The sequence below is a fragment of the Mustela erminea genome, chromosome 19, assembly GCF_009829155.1.
Source record: "Mustela erminea isolate mMusErm1 chromosome 19, mMusErm1.Pri, whole genome shotgun sequence".
NCBI lineage: Eukaryota > Metazoa > Chordata > Mammalia > Carnivora > Mustelidae > Mustela > Mustela erminea.
In genome coordinates, this window is record NC_045632.1 from 47,640,803 (window position 1) to 47,659,096 (window position 18,294).

General features: G+C 39.8%; 1 protein-coding gene across 5 annotated transcripts in view; it reads left to right on the forward strand.

Annotated features, from left to right (window-relative positions):
- Positions 1–18,294, forward strand: part of HYDIN (HYDIN axonemal central pair apparatus protein) — a 379,729-nt gene that overhangs the window by 144,004 nt on the left and 217,431 nt on the right. For all 5 annotated transcript variants that reach the window (XM_032326077.1, XM_032326076.1, XM_032326075.1 and 2 more), the window contains one exon: positions 8,499–8,598. In XM_032326077.1, coding sequence (XP_032181968.1) covers positions 8,499–8,598 — 100 coding nt within the window. The remainder of the gene's footprint in view (positions 1–8,498; positions 8,599–18,294) is intronic.

Consider the following 18,294-nt stretch of genomic DNA (forward strand, 5'->3'; position numbering starts at 1 on the left):
ATTTAATTTCTGACAGATGAGCTATGCATCAGTGATTCGTTTTTTTTATTACAGTGTGATTCCTTTTAATTAGCTTCTTGATTATGAGTTGAGTTCACAGTAAAAGCAGGGAAGAGTAAAACCAAGCAGTGTTACCTACTGATCTAAAAATCAATCTCAAATGGATACCCTATCCACAAAAATAAAAATAAAAATAAAAATAAAAGGCAGATGTCAGGGCTTAGAGACCACCTTATTTCTGAAGGGTTCTTCAGCCTCTGTGTCCACTGAGGAAGGACATTGTCTTCAGATGAAGTAAACTTAAAAAGGAAAAAAAAAAAAAAAAGCTGTTACCTTAGGGTCTGGAAGGAAGTAAGAAATGATATGCTTATTCTGTCAGACCCACATCTAAATATCTTGACTCTTCCGTGCATCACCTAAAACTAAGTTTAGTTCAGCCCTTACTGTGTTCTGTGCATATTGAATGTTTTATGGGAACATTGTTCCTATTCCAGAGGCTCTTGTCATTTAAAGCAAGTAGATTTAGGATCCAGATCAGTCACTGTCCCTAAAAGGCCCACAGGTAGTGATAAGTATGAATTTAATAAAATTGTATTAATTTGATCATGTGAGAAGTAGTTTAACTCAATGCTGACCCAGATTCTAGAACTGCAAGATCTTATTCTCTTCTACCACCTGTTCACCACTTCGTCACTGGGTAGTTATATTGTCTTAGCTCACTTTCTCCTCAATATGCTCATCGTATAACATTGCCACTTAGTCTGTTGTTCAAACTTGGAGTTATGCTGGAGTGCCTTGAGTATGTACTGATATGGTCTCAGAATGCAGAGGTAGGGGTTTGTCTTTTGAGAGACCCCAGAGGTGTTCACTGGTAGAGAAAGGGGGTAGACAGGGACCCAGAGTGACCACTGGGGCAGATACAGGACAGAGGTCTGGAAGGATTTTTTAAAATCTTGGTAATTTATTGATCTTCTAGTGGTAGGCCATGATTATTGTTCTAGTCATAAATACATGTGATATATTACTACTATTTATATCAAGTTTCTCATGTCAATTCTTTTGATAATGTCTTGGAATATTAACCTAGGATTTGCCATTTATGCCTTGCCTAGGGAAGGTACTGAGTTCTGCAGAATACTGATTATTTCTCAAGCTATCTGCTTCTGTGTATTTTTTTCCCCCACTTTGGAAAAAAAATGCAAAACTGAGTCTATTATGAATGTTTTGTGCCTTCCAGAAAAGCAAGTGGAATCGACTACTTTCAGAACTATAATATTCTATTTTACTAGATGGACTCTGGCTATACAGAATTTTGACAGTCTCATTATGTTATATCCTCTGCTTAGGTCTCTTGGGTACCCTGAGTGAGAGAGATTCAGAGACAAAAACCACAAATCTGAGAACCGCGAGGCAGAAGAGTATCACAGGGCAAAAAGAGAATTAAGCTTTCAATTTCCATGGGTGTCTGGGAGTCCTCTGAGAAATCACAACACAGAAGTGCTGGCCTTGTTTCTGGACTCTGGTACTCCTGGTTCAGGTCATACTTCAAAGATGTAGCAATTTTCTGAATATTGAACACTTGATATTTTCTCAGAAAGGAAGGCCTGGGAAAGTAAAGATACTTACCCAAACTGATCCGAACTGATTGCCTGACATCGGCGAGCAGGGCAAACTCTTCTACTTCTGTTAGCAAATGTCTTTCCATCAAAGAAAACTTCCTCCAGTATCCCTAGGGAAGCTTTACCTTAATTTAACTAAGCCTCGAAAAGGGAGGGAAACTTGATCATTCCTTTATTACCATGTGAGTAATAGTAAACCATGCTTTGTCGTTACCTAAGCCTACAGAAAACATGCCGTTCAGCAATTCAGACGGATAGCAGAGCTCAAATTTAGTTTGCTTTATTTTTCCCAAATCGGCATAGCATGTAGGCTCAGCAGAACCAGGTTGGGTGGAAGCCCAGATCGCTACCAAAAGAGGAAAGATCTAGCTCTCTACTGCAAACCCCTTCCACTTCTTGTACCATTAGTCATGAGTCACATTGCAAACATGTGGGAGCTGACTCCTCGGAAATGGACACCAGAAGGGAGAAAGGAGGGCAGGAATCTGCTGAGAGCAAACTGCCCTTGACAAGTCACAGCTCTTCTGTCAGTATGATTTTCCATCCTTCAGCCTCCCTTTATTCTTATTTGTCCTCTCTGATCCTTGTGCTCAGGCAAACATTTTCCAGCTGTGCTGGTACGTCCTCTGTTGTACTGGAGAGATTTTGTAGGTCTTGAAATAAGTTAACAGCCTTCACTGTTGAAAGAGACATGAATCTTGTCTCTCTACAGAAGGGCATGAACATCACACACAACTGCCTCGGCTCCTAGAAAACCCCAGTGGAATTTTCATTGCATAGGGGTTAGGGTATCTCACTGAAGACAGAACACAACTTTAGTGAGACTTGCTCTGACAGATGGCCAGACCTTAGACCCCTCTCTTAGAAAGTTTACTGGTCATTATTTTGAGATTAAAACTTTACTAAAATCACAGTGTCTCGCCCCAGGAATTACAGTGGAGTAGAAAAGTCTCCTTGAATATCATGTGCCAACTCAGTCTTTTCTCTCAATGATAATTAGGGTAGTTTACCTTCAATATGTTAGCTTCCATTTATTTTTTTTTCCCTTATGTCTTTTTGAGACAACTTCTACTTGCCCTAAATGGTGATAAAGGGAGCCATGATTTCTCTTATTGATCTGGAAGATTCTAGAAGTGCAATTGTAGATGGTGAAACAGATTATAATTTCTCATCAGTGCTTCTCTTTTCAATGGATTGATAGGAATTTAATTAAGAAGTTATTTTTATTTCCCAAGAGAAATTTTACATTTTTTTTCCTTAAATATGATAACACAGCTAAAGGTATTTGTTTACGTAGTCAGGAATTTTTCCATTTGGTGGAACATGAAGAAATTCATCACGCATTACACAGCTGCTTTGAAATCATTTTTCACTGACCTTGTTCTGAACTGACTGCACCTTGACCCAACCAGGATAGCTTTATAAAGACCTTCCAATGCATTTCTGAAGAGCTTCAACGCATGAATGTTGACTGTGTGTCGTCCAAAGGAGCCTCCTGTGAGTCACCTTCCAATGTACCTGCACGTATGAGCATACACTGCCTCCTACTTTGTTCACCAGGTCCTCCTGGCCTCATCTAAGCCTGGTTATCAGTTGTAATGTTTTTAGATTTCTTCTGGCATTTTTTTTAATGATGTGAGAAAGGCAAAGCCTGATCTTTTGTTATAATTGGAGGGGGTGGGGCGCCTGGGTGGCTCAGTGGGTTAAAGCCTCTGCCTTCAGCTCAGGTCATGATCCCAGGGTCCTGGGATAGAGCCCCGCATCGGGCTCTCTGCTCAGCAGGGAGCCTGCTTCCCCCTCTCTCTCTCTGCCCGCCTCTCTGCCTACTTGTGATCTCTGTCTGTCAAATAAACAAATAAAATCTTTAAAAAAAATAAAATAAATAAATAAATAAATAAATAAAAATAATTGGAGGGGGTTCAGGAAATTAAAGAAAAATATATTGTAAAATCCCAGTTCTCCCACTTATGGTTGGTGTTGTCTTAGATGAGAGACTTAATTTACTCATTTGGTTGTCTCATCTTTAAAATGGGGATAATAATTAACAAGATTGCAAAGTTTAAAGTGGGTATTGTACATCGGTACTTACCACAGTGCTGGGAACATGCGCTCTTGGTTAATGGCTGCTGATATTATGATTTAGAGTTAGATGTGATTCAGTCTCATCAGATTAGGGAGTGTGATTGGAAAAACGTAACATTAGAGTGGCAAACATTTAGATCACTCTTCTAAATTTAAGTTGGGGGTTAAAATGCAACTAATTAAATTGACAAATGTAGACATTAAGCTATTATGTAAACTATTTTCCAGATAAACCAAGTAGATTAAGTGTATTTGTAACTCTGTTCTTGCAGTTGGGTTCTGATTTTGCAAAATTTGCAAAAATAATCCTTCATTGGGAGGGAGGCAGTGAGTGATGAAGGAAGGAAGGAGAAGGGGAGATGAGTGGTAAGTGGGAAGGAAGGTGATTCTTAAGATATTTTCCTTTTTATTTAAGGATTTTCATGGGAGATTTTTAAAAGAACCACTTTAGTCATTGTCAATTTAAGTTTTTAAGAAGATAATTTTAAAAGGACACTTTCTTCAAGAAGGTATCCATCACCTGTGGTGAACTAGTGGCAGGGTGTCCGTAGACATCTTACAGAAAGTCTTGGAACTGAATCTGTCAAGTCACTTGGTTGGTTGTAATTATTCCGGATGGAAAGATGAAGTTCCATTTCCAGAGACAGGTAATAGTTGAGTAAAAGCTGCAATATGAGAGTTCGCTTAAGACCTGAAAACTTGTTTCAAATTCAGAGTTCAATTGGAATTCAATTCAATTCAAACTTGATTCCTTCTAGAAGACCACTTGATCAGTAAGTAAAATGCAGCTATGGATCTGAGGGGAAAAAACAAAACATCAAGACTGAAAAGGAAAATATTTGTAACATGACTAAAGGCCATTTTGACAATTATTTTCAACAAACAACATAATAGTCACTTACAGATCATATCCTAGATACTCAGTCTTTCATTTGGAGCAGGAGAATAGACTTACAGGAGAGGGGCCATGCACGGAAGGAACACAGAGCAGCAGGGGTTCTGTGCCATGAGGCTGCTTTCCGAGGACCGGGAAGAAAGGATATTAACAGCAGAGCAGCCAGGGAAAATTCTGAATGTTTTCCTTTTCAGAAAGAGACTTTAGAACTGAACAATAACAAAGGGAACATTCTTTTCAGCGACTTAATTTCAGGAGGGTTGGAGAAGTGATGTGAAATGTTTCAGAGCTCTGTAAGTAAAAAGTGGGGTCAGTTTAGGCTGATCACCTGTTTCTGAGGTTTATTTTCTCTGATTTGCTAGAAAGTGCTATGTTGAGTTTTTGCCATAAAGAAATAGAAGTTGTTTCACTTTTATTTTAATCCCAACTGAAAAATAAGTGTCCTTCTACATGTTCTTAACTCCTTCAAATGACCTAATATTGAAAACATTCCTCTGTGAAAGGGAACTAAATGACCACACTTTTGTTTTTATCGATACGCATAGTCCTCTTAATGCACATGACCTGTGACAAGCCCATTATGTTGTCCCCTCAAGAGGGTTTTAGAATCGGATTTGTCCTTGAATTTCCTCCCAGGGCTCAGTAAAACCTGCAAGTTACCCACAGCTGTCTCAGGCCCGGCAAAACGCCTGCAGCCCAGGATAAGACAGCACTGAGCCACAGTCCCATTCACTCGGGCTGCACCCTCTGGACTCAGTTTCCCTCACCAAGCAGAAGTGCTTCTCAGCCCCGGGAGCCTCCATATCAGATGATCCTCTTACGGATCACATCCAAACACCAGCACTCCCTCCTCTGGGGGGTTTCTGGTCACCCATGGATTGGGCCTTGCCACCATTTTCCAACCCACCGGTTCTGATAATCAGGCTTCTGTGATGATGGGGTGTCTAGGAATGCTTCCAGGATAGAACTTAAGTGTGTTGCCTTTTTGTATGCATATGGGCTTTGCTTGCTCTTGCTGGGATAACGTTTTTGAAAGTGGTCTGGCTCACCCCAAGCCATAAAATGCTTGAATTTTCTCACAGGTACTGAGCTTATCTGATTTCTGGTGTATCCTTAAGGGCCACTTCCTCCTGTTCTAGTGAGACTTTTCTGGCATAGGTTTTCTCAGGATCCAGGGTAGCTCCTTTGGTCAGTCAGTTTGGATAGAAACAGGTCAGCTGTGTCCATTCTATACCCCCAAACAAAGCAGTGTCTAAACCCACCAGGGGAATACATTTGTCTCTCGGGAGGAAGCCCGGGTCTTCAGCTCTTCGGAGATGGAATGCCCACTGATGGACCTGTGAACAGATGAGTCACCTCTTCTGCCTGGCCTCTTTGCCCAATCTAGCCATGGGTGTTCCTAATGCTCCATGTCATTGGAACCCCCACAAATCATTAAATGGCTAGTATTTTCCATTTATCAGAAGGGAGCAGGTACTTGTTTCAAGGTTTGGAAAAGTGCCACAGGGCAACGCTTCAAAAAGTGAAAATGCTTAGGGCTTCCCTCTTTCCCACATGCTCTCAGAGGCTCCTTTCAGCTCTAAATTTGCACGAATTTGGGGTTCTGGTTGAGGAGAAAGTGGCAGAAATAGGTTGCAAAGTTGAATAGGCATCTGCTAATAAGAACACAGCATGCAAACTGTGTGCTGATTGGCATATGACTGATTGGATAATATGCCGAGAACTATGAGCCACCACAGGGAACGAAGCAGTCCCTGTGTTCATGGGGCCTCATCCTCGTGGGCTGATCTGGGCTTAAGAGCTCCCAGGACCCTCAGCATGCTCATGGTCCTCATTGCTGCTTCTGTGCCCTTTGTCATTGTGAAGTCAGGGCACACTGCCTGGGAAGTACACTAATCGGTCTATTACCTTCATAAACAAACCCAAGCGGGCTCTAGGTTGCTATTTCCACCCTCCTGTTTGATGTCTGCATTTTAAACCATTTTGTTCTCTGCTCAAATCTTTACTCCAGCACCATGTTCATTTCAGCCAGACTGGAATGAATAGAATATGTATTGGGGATTTTCTGAAACTGGAACCTATTTATCAGGTTGTCTTTTCTTATTTTTCTGTTTAGTTGGTGGGATCATTTAAAGATCTTTGGATGTGATTATCAATTATGCCTAATTTAATTTTTTTATTAACATATAATGTATTATTAGCCCCAGGGGTACAGGTCTGTGAATCGCCAGGTTTACACCTTTCACAGCACTCACCATAGCACATACCCTCCCCAATGTCCATAATAATTATGCCTAATTTGATCTATTTACAAAAATCATTGAAAAAATACACGCTTTTTCCTCCCCCTATTTTTTTCAATACTTTCATCTTATTCTTTCCAGGTGGCATAAAAATAGTATCAATTATAGTAAACATTTTTTGAGCTCTTACTAAGTACGGAGCATGGGGCAAAGCATGTGACCTGCATGACCTTGTCAGACCTTGGGTGGGAAACCCTTTGAGGCAGGTAGGACTGCATCTTCCTTTTACAGGAAGAGGCCTCAGGTTACATGGTCAATACAACAATATTTTCCAAGAGATACTTCAAGGGAATTTCCATATGTGGCCTGTTGTATATTATAATTTCAAAACTAGATTTCTCTATTATGACTTTTGAGTGGTTTGCATTAAAACAAGAACTATCACACTGGATTAGAATCAGTGTTTGACCATAAGAGACTCTTAATCTCACAAAACAAGCTGAGGGCTGCCGGGGGTAAGGGGTAGAGAGAGGGTGGTGGGGTTATGGACATTGGGAAAGTATGTACTATGGTGAGTGCTGTGAAGTGTGTAAACCTGGCGATTCACAGACCTGTACCCCCAGGGACCCCTGGGTGGCTCAGTGGGTTAAAGCCTCTGCCTTCAGCTCAGGTCATGATCCCAGGGTCCTAGGATTGAGCCCCACATCGGGCTCTCTGCTCAGTGGGGAGCCTGCTTCCTCCTCTCTCTCTCTGCCTGCTTGTGATCTCTGTCTGTCAAATCAATAAATAAAATCTTAAAAAAAAAAACAACACAGACCTGTACCCCTGGGGCTAATAATACATTATATGTTAATAAAAAATTAAAAATTAAAAAAAAAATAGAATCAGTGTTTGACCTGGTCATTGTTTTGCCTTGGGCCATTGTTATGTTTGTGCAGAATTACAGTATTTCATTATGTTGTCACCTCAAGAGTAAGTTAGCCCATCTGGACCTTGTATGCATATATATAAGACGCAGCACGTCCCAGGTTTATTATACAGTATTTGTATGCACATTGATCCTCCCTCTATGATGCGGGTTCCATGCAGTCTCAGACCACACCCTTCTTCATCTCTGCAACCTAGTGCTGGTCATCTGTTGATACAATGAATGTCCATTGAATGCACAAATGTTGAAAATGTTCTAAATACCCAAGCTTCCTTTAGTATTTATATATTCATGAACTCACTGAAATTACCTTTGAAGCTCATTTCCAAATTGTACCACCTCTTAGCAAGTAGCATAAATTTACTGTTGGGTAAAATAGTACTTTCTTTAATGTGTTGTAAAAACATTTCCTTCAAGTTTCTTGAGGTTATAACATAGGAGCAACACTTAAAAGCAGTGCCTTCTCTTCATCACATTGGGGATTTTTTTGGTTTGTTTGTTTTTAAAGATTTTATTTGTTTAGAGAGGGTGTGAGTGGTGGGGAGGAGCAGAGTCAGGGGAAGAATCTCAAGCAGACTCTGGGCTGAGCATGGAGCCTGGTGTGAGGCTGGATCTCAGGACGCTGAGATCATCGCCTGAGCCGAAATCAAGAGTCAGATGCTGAACCAACCGAGCCACCTGGGTGCCTCTTCATCACACTGTTTTTTAATGATTCTTTTCATGGTTTTCAGGAAGGTGATGTCTGGCCTAACTCATCAGCTGAAATCACGGTGTACTTTAATCCTCTGGAAGCCAGGCTCTACCAGCAGACAGTTTACTGTGACATTTCAGGTAAAGACTTTCTCTATGCAGCAAACTCTATGTGGCAAAACCAAGTGCCCAGAGCATCAAATGGGGGTGCCTCTGTGTGTGTGTGTGTGTGTGTGTGTGTGTGTGTGTGTGTTTGGACTATAGAAAGTGCACTGATATCAATAGAGGAATAACAGAGTCAAGTCACGCACTTCTCATTTTATTCTAGAATAGATCAGATTTTGCAGACTTTGAAGTACATTATAACTGTGGTGTGGTCAGAGCAAGGGGGGATGGGAAACCATGGATCTGGGTTTCCTCTTGATTTTTAGAGCAGTAGCAATATTACTTGACACAAATTTTCAGAATTTTATTTTTTGTTCTTTTTATAATATTTGGCTATTTAGTTTTTCCTTTTTGAGCTTCGAATCAAAATAATGCATGCCAAGGAGGATGGAAAGGCAGCCTGGCAGTGGCCAGAATCAGCACGGGGGAGGTACAAGGAGAGGGGCAACTTGGTAGCTTCAGAAGATTGGATTCAGAGAGAAGAGTTAAACAAAAAAGTAATAAGGATAACAAGAGCCAGAATTATTTTTCTCCCTTGGAGGAGGCAGAAAGATATATATATATATCTTCCATATATATGAGAAGTCTTTGGTATTGGAACAGAATTGGAGTTATCACTATGAACCCATGGTTGCTATGCACAGATATAGAATATATATGTAAATGTGGATATATGTTTATGTATATTTCCTACCTATGAACACTGAGAGGTCCTGGCAGCTTTGAGATCCTAGTAGCAGTGAGAACTCCTCACACCCAAAGCTTGGTTTCTGAATCCCAATCTCTTCTAAGAGGGACTTTTTCCAGGACTAAGGCAGGGAAAGAACAAGATGAGCCTTGAACACCCTTTCATATTGGAAACTAAGGAAATGCTCAAAGAATGACAGGGACATGTCAAAATGATACAGAAACCAGCAAAGGGACTCCCACTGACCAAATCTGGAACAAGTGAAGAATCAAGAAAATAATACTAATAGATTATAATCCGCTGAATAAATAGGAATCTATGAATCCACTAAATAAAAATTTGCTGTTTGGCAATCATGGTAATTATCAGTGCAGGTAAAAAAAAACATTCTTAAGATTTAATGGCCCTGACCTCTCTCTCTCTGCCTGCCTCTCTGCCTACTCGTGATCTCTCTCTGTCAAATAAATAAATAAAATCTTTAAAAAAAAAAAAAAAAAAAAAGATTTAATGGCCCTGAAAATATCCTACCTTAAAATGCTTATTAACTATAAAGGGGAGAAATTTAACTTTACAATGAAGAAGTCTGGGAAATGTTATTTTAATTAAGACCAGCAGTAATGTGGCAGGTCAACCTCTTGGACTACTCACTAGGATACCATCAGACCACAGGATCTCTTCAATGCTATTAGGGCCAAAATATCTAATATGAGTCTAATTGTGGGGAAACATTAGACTAACCCAGATTGGAGAACAGAAAAAAATTACCAGCCTGTAATCCTCGAAGACATCAAGCTCACAAAAGTCAAGAAAAGACCGAAGAACTATCCTAGATTGAGGGAGACTCAAGAGACACATCTGGGTGTAACACGTGAGTGTGGGCTGGATCCTTTGCTATAAAGCAGATTATTGGGTAAAAGGTGTATGGAAGTTCTTTGTACTACTCTGGAAACTTTTCTGTTTTAAAAAAATGTCTCAGAATTCTTTTTAAAAGGCTGGTGCTGATAAATATGCAAAACAATTAGATAGCAAGATTAAAAAGTTAACTAGTAGTCTATTTCTCCAGTGTTACTTTTAAGAAGCACTTCTAGATGTTTCTTGCAGGGTTAATTTTCCTTGCTAGTTCTATGCTTAAATTGATTGCTATTTGTTGATTTATCAGCTTCAGATACTACATGTGAGTCCCCACTATGAAAGACAAGAATTTAGTTCACATATGATCTCATTGTCCCCCTGGCTGGCCTTATTGAGTTGTAATTTACATGCAGTGAAATTCACCCTATTTTGGTGTACAGTCCTATAAACTTTGACAAACCTAAACATTCATGTAATGGCACCAAAATAAAGAGACAGAATATCTCCATCATACCATAATGTTTCCTCATGCCACTTTGCATGCAGTCCCATTCCCCTATCTCAGCCCCTGGCAACCCAGTTATTTTTATTATATTTTATTTTATGAGTTTTATTTATAGTCTTAAATAATATACTTAAAACTGTATATTTGTTCCACCAACTCTACAGTATTTCTTGACGAGTCAGAGCATTGGGACCCCTTACCTGCCCTCTGCCATTCCACCCTGTTTCTCCCTCTTACCTTCTGTCATTTGTTTTACTTTCATGTTAGACCATATTTAAGGTCTCTGTTTTGTCTACATGAATTTTATACACTGAAGGGCTCAATTTATTTCCAGGATTACATTTTGCTCTCCTTTGGTTGAATGTTCTGACCTCTGTGGGTGGATGTTAACCGCTCAAAGAATTCCCCTAAGGTCTGTCTGTGTCAAGTAGTTTCTCTTTCTTCGTTGTCCAGCAGTTTCCACCATTATGCTCCATTTTATCTTACTCCATCATTGAATCGACTCTTCCATGCAGGTTTTGGGTTCCCCCCGCCCTGACCAATATTTCTAATTTTTCATTTCTTCACTCTCGTCTAATTGTAGAATGTGTGCTCTTCTTTTCCTTGAAGACATTTTTTCTCAGAGCCTACCAGCTTCTCATTCTAAATCAGATCGACCACCTCCTACACATTTGTTACTCAGGAATTTTTAAAGTTTCTATGTGTGTTCCATTATAACTTTTTACTCTCACTTTGCTAGAGTAGATTCCTCAGAAAGGGTCTATAGGAGGGAAACTTTGATCCTTGAATGCCTGTTAATGTCTCACCCTCCATATTCACTTGATAGCCTGGCTGATATTTCTAGGTTCAAAGTAATCTCTCCTCAGAAGGTTGAAGACATTGTGCCAACTTTATGGTATAAGTCCAGAAGTCTGAAGTCACCTAATTCACATTCCTTGGTGGTTGGCCTGTTATTTCTGTCTCAGTGTTTTCTAGAGTTTTCTTTTTGTACTTGAGGTCTGAAATGCCATGAAGCCATATCCAAGAGCGAGTTTTATAATTTATCCTCCTCAGCTTTCTGTGGGCCATTAGAGTCTGCTTCCTCATGTGTTACTTCAGTTCTGGGAAATTGTATTTTTTTTTAATGTACTTTCCTCCATTATTTTTCGTTTTATTCTTCTGAAACTCTTAACAGTCTTGTATTAGACCTACAGGATTGATCATCTGTTCTCAAAGAACCAGATTTTAATCAAACATGAGTAATATATGACATTAAATGCCATTTAATGCTATTAGATAAGGGTGCCAAGAGAAACATTTATTTGTCAGAAAATTCAGGTAGAAAGTACCATGCAGTCATAGGGATCCTTCTAGTGCTTTCTGGTCCATGATTGTCCTTTGTGTATAAGAATGAGAAAACGGGTTCAATTTTCAGAGTGGTTAGTGCTTCTTACCCCTCCTGTGTAACATGCAGGTCTCCCAGGATGTACAGCTGTGGTGGTTATTTTAATGATAAAATAGTAAGTGGTGAGAGAGCAGCAGGAGTACATGATCGCTAGCAGCTTCAAGTGTAAAAATCCCACTGTTCTGCTCTACCTAGCATCTTTTTAGTCTGCATCTACATAGTCCCTTTTCTCTGTGTATCGAGGGGCCAGGCAGCGCAAGAACAATGCAGAAGGATGGGCTGGCTGCCTAAGTCAAGACTCTGCTGCCCTCCTCCTCTTCCAAGTATTGTGTCCCTTCCTGACGATGTTCCCCTCATCTTCCCTGCAAGTAACCACCACTTTGCTTTTTAGGATAGTTATTTTTGTTTGTATAAGTTCACTGCCTATGTGTTTATGTCTAAGCAGAATAGTATGATTTTGCTGCTTTAAAAAACGTATGTATTGAAACTATACTCTGTGTCTAATGCTGTTAGCACTGGGAATATAAAGCCCTCAGTAAACATTGATTAAATGAATGAGCAATTACATGAAAAAAATGAATGAATGAATGAATGAATCCTAATTTGATCTTGTCTTTGATCTTGGTCTTTCCCTTGTCCATGAATGCAAGATTCTCAAGATGGCCCCAGAATGAATGCAGGATGGACGAGGAGTTTCAGGATTGACATAAATCTGTTTCCACACTTCAAGCCAGCATCCTTTATCCCAGATTCTTAATGGGTCTGGAGGAAATGTTGGTACAGCAGTGTTCAGGCAGAGGCTGGAAATGCTCCAGTGTCCCCCATGCCACAGGTGGTGGGACCTCCCTCCCAGCTCTGACTCCCCCGGGATGTCGTGCTTGGCCATGTTCCAGGGGGTTGGCTGCTCTCCAGGAGGTTCCCAAACATTATATAACTAGTTGTATTCATCTATTGTTGTGTTTGCAATTCTGAATTCTGCCACAGAATTCACATCCTGGATAAACTGAATAGTATAATTTTCCATCTGCATGACATTCTTCTTTATTTTGTTAGTGGTTTATTAAAAGACATGATTGCCAGAGAAGGGTTTTGTTTACATTGTAATTCCATATTATCTTCCTTGTAAATTCCATGTAATTCTGTATCTTTTCAAGGGCTGGTGATGATTCCTTAGTATTATCTTCAAAGAGCTGGTAAAACCTCCTGGTTTTAGGTCACTGAGAAATGCTTCTTAGGCAGATAGAAAAAGCCCTTTCCCTTGTTTTGTTTTGCTTTGCTTTTGTTTTTTAACGCACTTTGAGCATATAGAAGCAAATACGTACAACTATGCTTCCCCCTTGTGCCTTTATTACATAAACGATAGCATATTTTACACAGTGATTCTGACACTGCTTTTTAAATATTTCTTGCAGACTATTCCATTAACACTAAAGAAAAAGAGTCATTCTCTTTCATGGTCATATAGGAAATAGGACATAGATCCACAAATGTGCACAAAATATACTGTGGTGGGTAGAGTAACAGTTCCCCAAGATGCCTGTGCCTAATCCCCAGAACCAATGAATATGTTGCTGTGTTTGTGTTACATTACCTGACAAAGAGAAATTAGGGCAGAAAATGGAATTTAGGTTACTAATGAGCTGTCCTTAACATAGGAAAATTAATCTGTATTATGTTAGTGGCTCAGTTGATAATCACAAGGGTCCTTAAATGTCAAAGAGGGAGGCAGTATTATCAGTCTCAGTGTCACAATGATGTGATACGAGAAAGGGTCAACCAGCCATTTCTGGCTTTAAAGATAAAGGGCCAAGGGCTGGAGAAAAGCTGGAAAAGGCAAGAAAATGGATTTTCCCCTGGAGCCTCCTGAAGGAAACACAGCTCTGACCACACTTGGATTTTAGTCCAGGGAGACCCAACTTAGATTTCTGACCTCTCTCTCTCTATTTTTTTATTGTGTTACATTAGTCACCACATAATACATCATTAGTTTTTGATGCAGCATTCCATGATTCATTGATTGTGTGTAACACCCAGAGCTCCATGCAACCTGTGCCCTCCTTAATACCCATCACCAGGCTCACCCTATATTTTTTAAGATAATAAACTTATGCATTAAGCATAATTCTTGCATATTATTCCATTAACACTAAAGAAAAAGAGTCGTTCTCTTTCATGATCATATAGGAATCCTTTGTTCATGGTGATCTGTCTCAGCAGCAACAGGGAACTAATACACATACATATGTATTGTCATTACAAGACAAATATTATGTAGCTGCTACCAAGATCCAGAATAGAATATTTCCAGTTCCAAGAAGCTCCCTGTGGGTCCTTCCCAGTGACACTCCCCTCACCCTAAACTCCCCCTGGGATAATCACCATTCTGTCCTTTATGGTCATTATTTCATTGCTTCCATTTATAGTTTTTACCCCAAAGAATGTGCACATAAATAATGAAATTTGGTACTACCTGTTTTGGAAACATACGCATCAGTCTGCACATTTGGAATCAGTCTGCACATCTTATCCATGTTGTTGCTTGTAGCCCTGGTTGTATTTCACTTTCAATGCTGTGTAGTATTCTATCCTGGAAATACACATTCAGAGACAGGAAGTAGCGGGAAGGCCCTTGTCATTGGTCTTGAAGGAAGCCTCTTGACACACATGAAATGTAACCCACATCTCCAGCTGCAACTTTTTTTTTCTTTTGCAAGCTTTTATATCTAGGGATCATGAGTACAAAGATGTACAAAACCAGATTCCTTGTCCTCAGTAAGCTTAGCAATGAGGGAGGAAACTGACAAGTAAACCAACACTTACATTGCAGTGCTGTCCAGGGAATGAGTGTGTAATAGGAGAGGGTACGAGGCACACAGCCCGGTCTGGGGTTTTCAGGGAAGGGTCCCCAGTGAAAGTGACCCTTTGAAGTATTCATTAGTCCAGGAAAAAAATGATATGGGGCTGGGAACCCTTTGTGCAAGTACATGGCAAGAGCCTGAAATGGCAAAGAATTGCAAATTCTTAGCATGTGGCTGCGGGAGAGACAGAGACTGGGCTGGGAGAGGTGGGGGCAGGAGATGGGGCTGGAGGCTTGAGGAGTAAGTAGCTCAAGGAAGGCTGCCCTTGACTGCTGCACTAAGAACCTTGGAATTGCTCCTGACTGTAGTCGGGAGACATGGAAATGCTCTAAGCAAGGGAGGGACCTGCTTATATCTGAACCCAGGTAATATAACATCACTATAATCTTTCAGGCTCACCTGAAACTGAAATTTTTTCTTCATTGAAATTTTCAAATTTTCTTAGAAGTAGGTAAACTATGTTAGATATAAAGACTTGCTGATGGTCCACAAGCTGTGGCTTGAAACTACTTCCTATCTGTCTTGACTTTCCAATGTAATGTGGAAATTCCTAATCTAATCATGAAGATTACCTTTAAGAAAAAAAAACTCAACGGGAATCCGCACATATTTGGTTTGGATCACCATATGGGAACTTCAAAGGAAGCAACACTTACTGATTTAAACTGTGAAATATATTGCTAGATAACATCGTTAGTGGGTGCTTCAGAGTCAAATGTGAAAAAGCAGCATGGTGGAAAGGATGCCAGATGTACCTGCTTCCTTTCAGGACCCAATTAAAATGAAACTGGAGTGTCCATTTTCGTCCTGTCCATCAGAAGTAGAATCTGAATTGTTAGCACAATTTAGGGCTTTTGATCTTTATCCTAACTGAACTAAAGAATGGGCACTTAGGAGAGAGAAATGTTGAAAACATTTTTGAGTTTTCAGAGTGATAATTAAGTAATGCTCTACATATTTGTAGGGTTTCTTCCTCAAAACTCATCAAACTGCCACCTCATAATAATATAAGGTTTCTTGGTCCTATGAATGAGAAATTATCTTCTTGATCAACTACACTATTTACTTTAAGTTATATGTTCAGTTATCGAAGATTTCAAAAATAACACAAGGAATAATATCTAAGTATCTTTGTATGCATACCCAGATTTAGGAAAACTTGAACAAATGGAAAGGTCTGTTGATGCTTTTTTGGTCAGGAAAGTCAACAGCATAAATAGGTCAGCTCTTGTAAATATAATGTAATCCCAATGGTAACATCAACCTTTTTTTTTCTTTTTTTTAAATTAGGTTGATTCCAAAGTTCTTATGGAGGAAATAAATGAACTAAAATTGCTTAGAAAATTCAGAAAAACAAGAATAATGTGGGAGGACTGGCCCCACCATATGTTAAAACTTATTTAAAATCTATAATAAGTACAATTGGATGGTTCTGGAACATGAAAAGAAAGAAGCTATTGAATCAATAGTCATTCTTTCATCCTTATCCATCATCATCAGCAGCAGCAACAGCAGCATGCCCTAATCCGCTAAGCCCTCCCCTCCCCCCAAGCCTCATTTCCCAATGTCCTTGGTGTGTGAGCAAAATAAAAACCCTAATTTATTTAAGCTACTTTGTTCATCTTTTGCTGAGTAACAAACCACCCTAAATTTAGTGGCTTAACACAACCAGCAGCCGTTTCTTTTGCTCATAGATCTGTAGTTTGGTCGGGATTCCGCAAGGACGGCTCCTCCTTGCTCTACCTGGGGACAGCTGGACAGGCCAGAAGGTGAAGGCTGGTATCATTTTACAGCTCACCCACCTACTTGTCTAGCAGTTAATTGTGGATGTTGGCAGGGACCTCACCAGGTTCTGCTTCCCTGGATCTCCTGTCCACGGCCTCTCCATGAGGCTGCTTGCTTGTAGCATGGTCAACAGACTAGAGTGTTCATGTAGGAAATCTGCTGCAGTCTAATTGTTGTTTCCTTAAGTGACCCGTCTCCTGTGTCAGAGTGACACCCAGAATTACTTCATCCTTTGGTATTCTGTAGTTTCATTGCGATGGATTTGCCTTTGTTTATCCTACTTAGGTTCTTGGTCTGCTTCCTCAGTCCAAGCATCTTTGATCACTCCTGGAATTTCTCAGCAATTATCGCTTCAATATTTTTTTCTCTCATAATCTCAGGTTTCTTCTTCTGGAAAATCTTTCAGATATTATGTCTTTCCCATGGACTCACTATGTCTTCTAACATCTTCATTACATTTTTTATTTCTTTGTTTCCCTTTGATATATCCTGAGTATTTTTCTAAGAGCTTCCTCTCAGTGGACTAATTCTTGAGCATTTTCTACTCTTTGGTATTCATCTGTTCAGTTTTTAATTCCATCAACTTGGTTTTTCAGTTTTAGAAGTAATGTATCATTTTAATACTTTCATTTTTTTCTCCTTCATGATGGTTTCTTTTTCTTTATTTGCCCCTTGAAAGATTTTAAGAATGCAGTGTTACAGTTTCTTTATGAGTTTTCTATTATCTCCAACTCTTGGGGTGCTGATTTGCATGTTTATAGTAAATGCTTTCCTCTTACTGGATTGCTTCGTCAGATGGCTTGAAATGTTTGCATTGTAAGCCCATCTTGAGCACATGTTGTGAACTGAATATTTGTGTTCTCCAAAAATTCGTAGGTTGAAACTTCATCCTCTGTATGATGTTTTTTTGGAGGTGGGACCTTTGGAGGGTGATTAGGTGGTGAGGGCAGAGACCTCATGATTGGGATTGGTGTCCTTATAAAGGAGACCCCTGAGTATTCCCTCACTCCTTTCTCCATGTGAGGACAGTGTGAAAAGATGGCTCTCCCCAGACACTGAATCTACTGCCACCTTGATCTTGGAATTTTCAGCTTCCAGAACTGTGAAAAATAAATATTTGTTGTTTAAGCCACCCAGTCTCTGGTATTTTTGTTAGAGAAGCCCAATCAGATGGAGACAACGTGGCTATTGGTTCATGGAAGTATTCTTTCACAGCATTTTTCAGGATCCTCCATCTATTACTTTCTCAGCTTCTGGCTCTTTTACCTATCATCTAGGGTAAATTTGGATTCCATATCTGTACTTGAGACTTTCATTTCTCATAGGAACCTCTGTCCACTATTGAGAGATCTACCTAAATGACAATTTTCATAACTGCTTCCCTAGACCAATAGATAGAATTTTTCTTCTTGTTTCCTTTCCAGAAAAAGGTATCCTTTCCAAGGTCCTGTATTTTTGCAAGGATCTAAGTTCAGGTCCTTATTCCTGCAGGCCAAATGTCCTGTTTTTGTGAGGGTGTTAAAACTGAAGCCACTAGACCATAAGACCTTTATGAACTTTACAAATCTCCAAATTCTTTTCTCATTTCTGTCACCTGGTA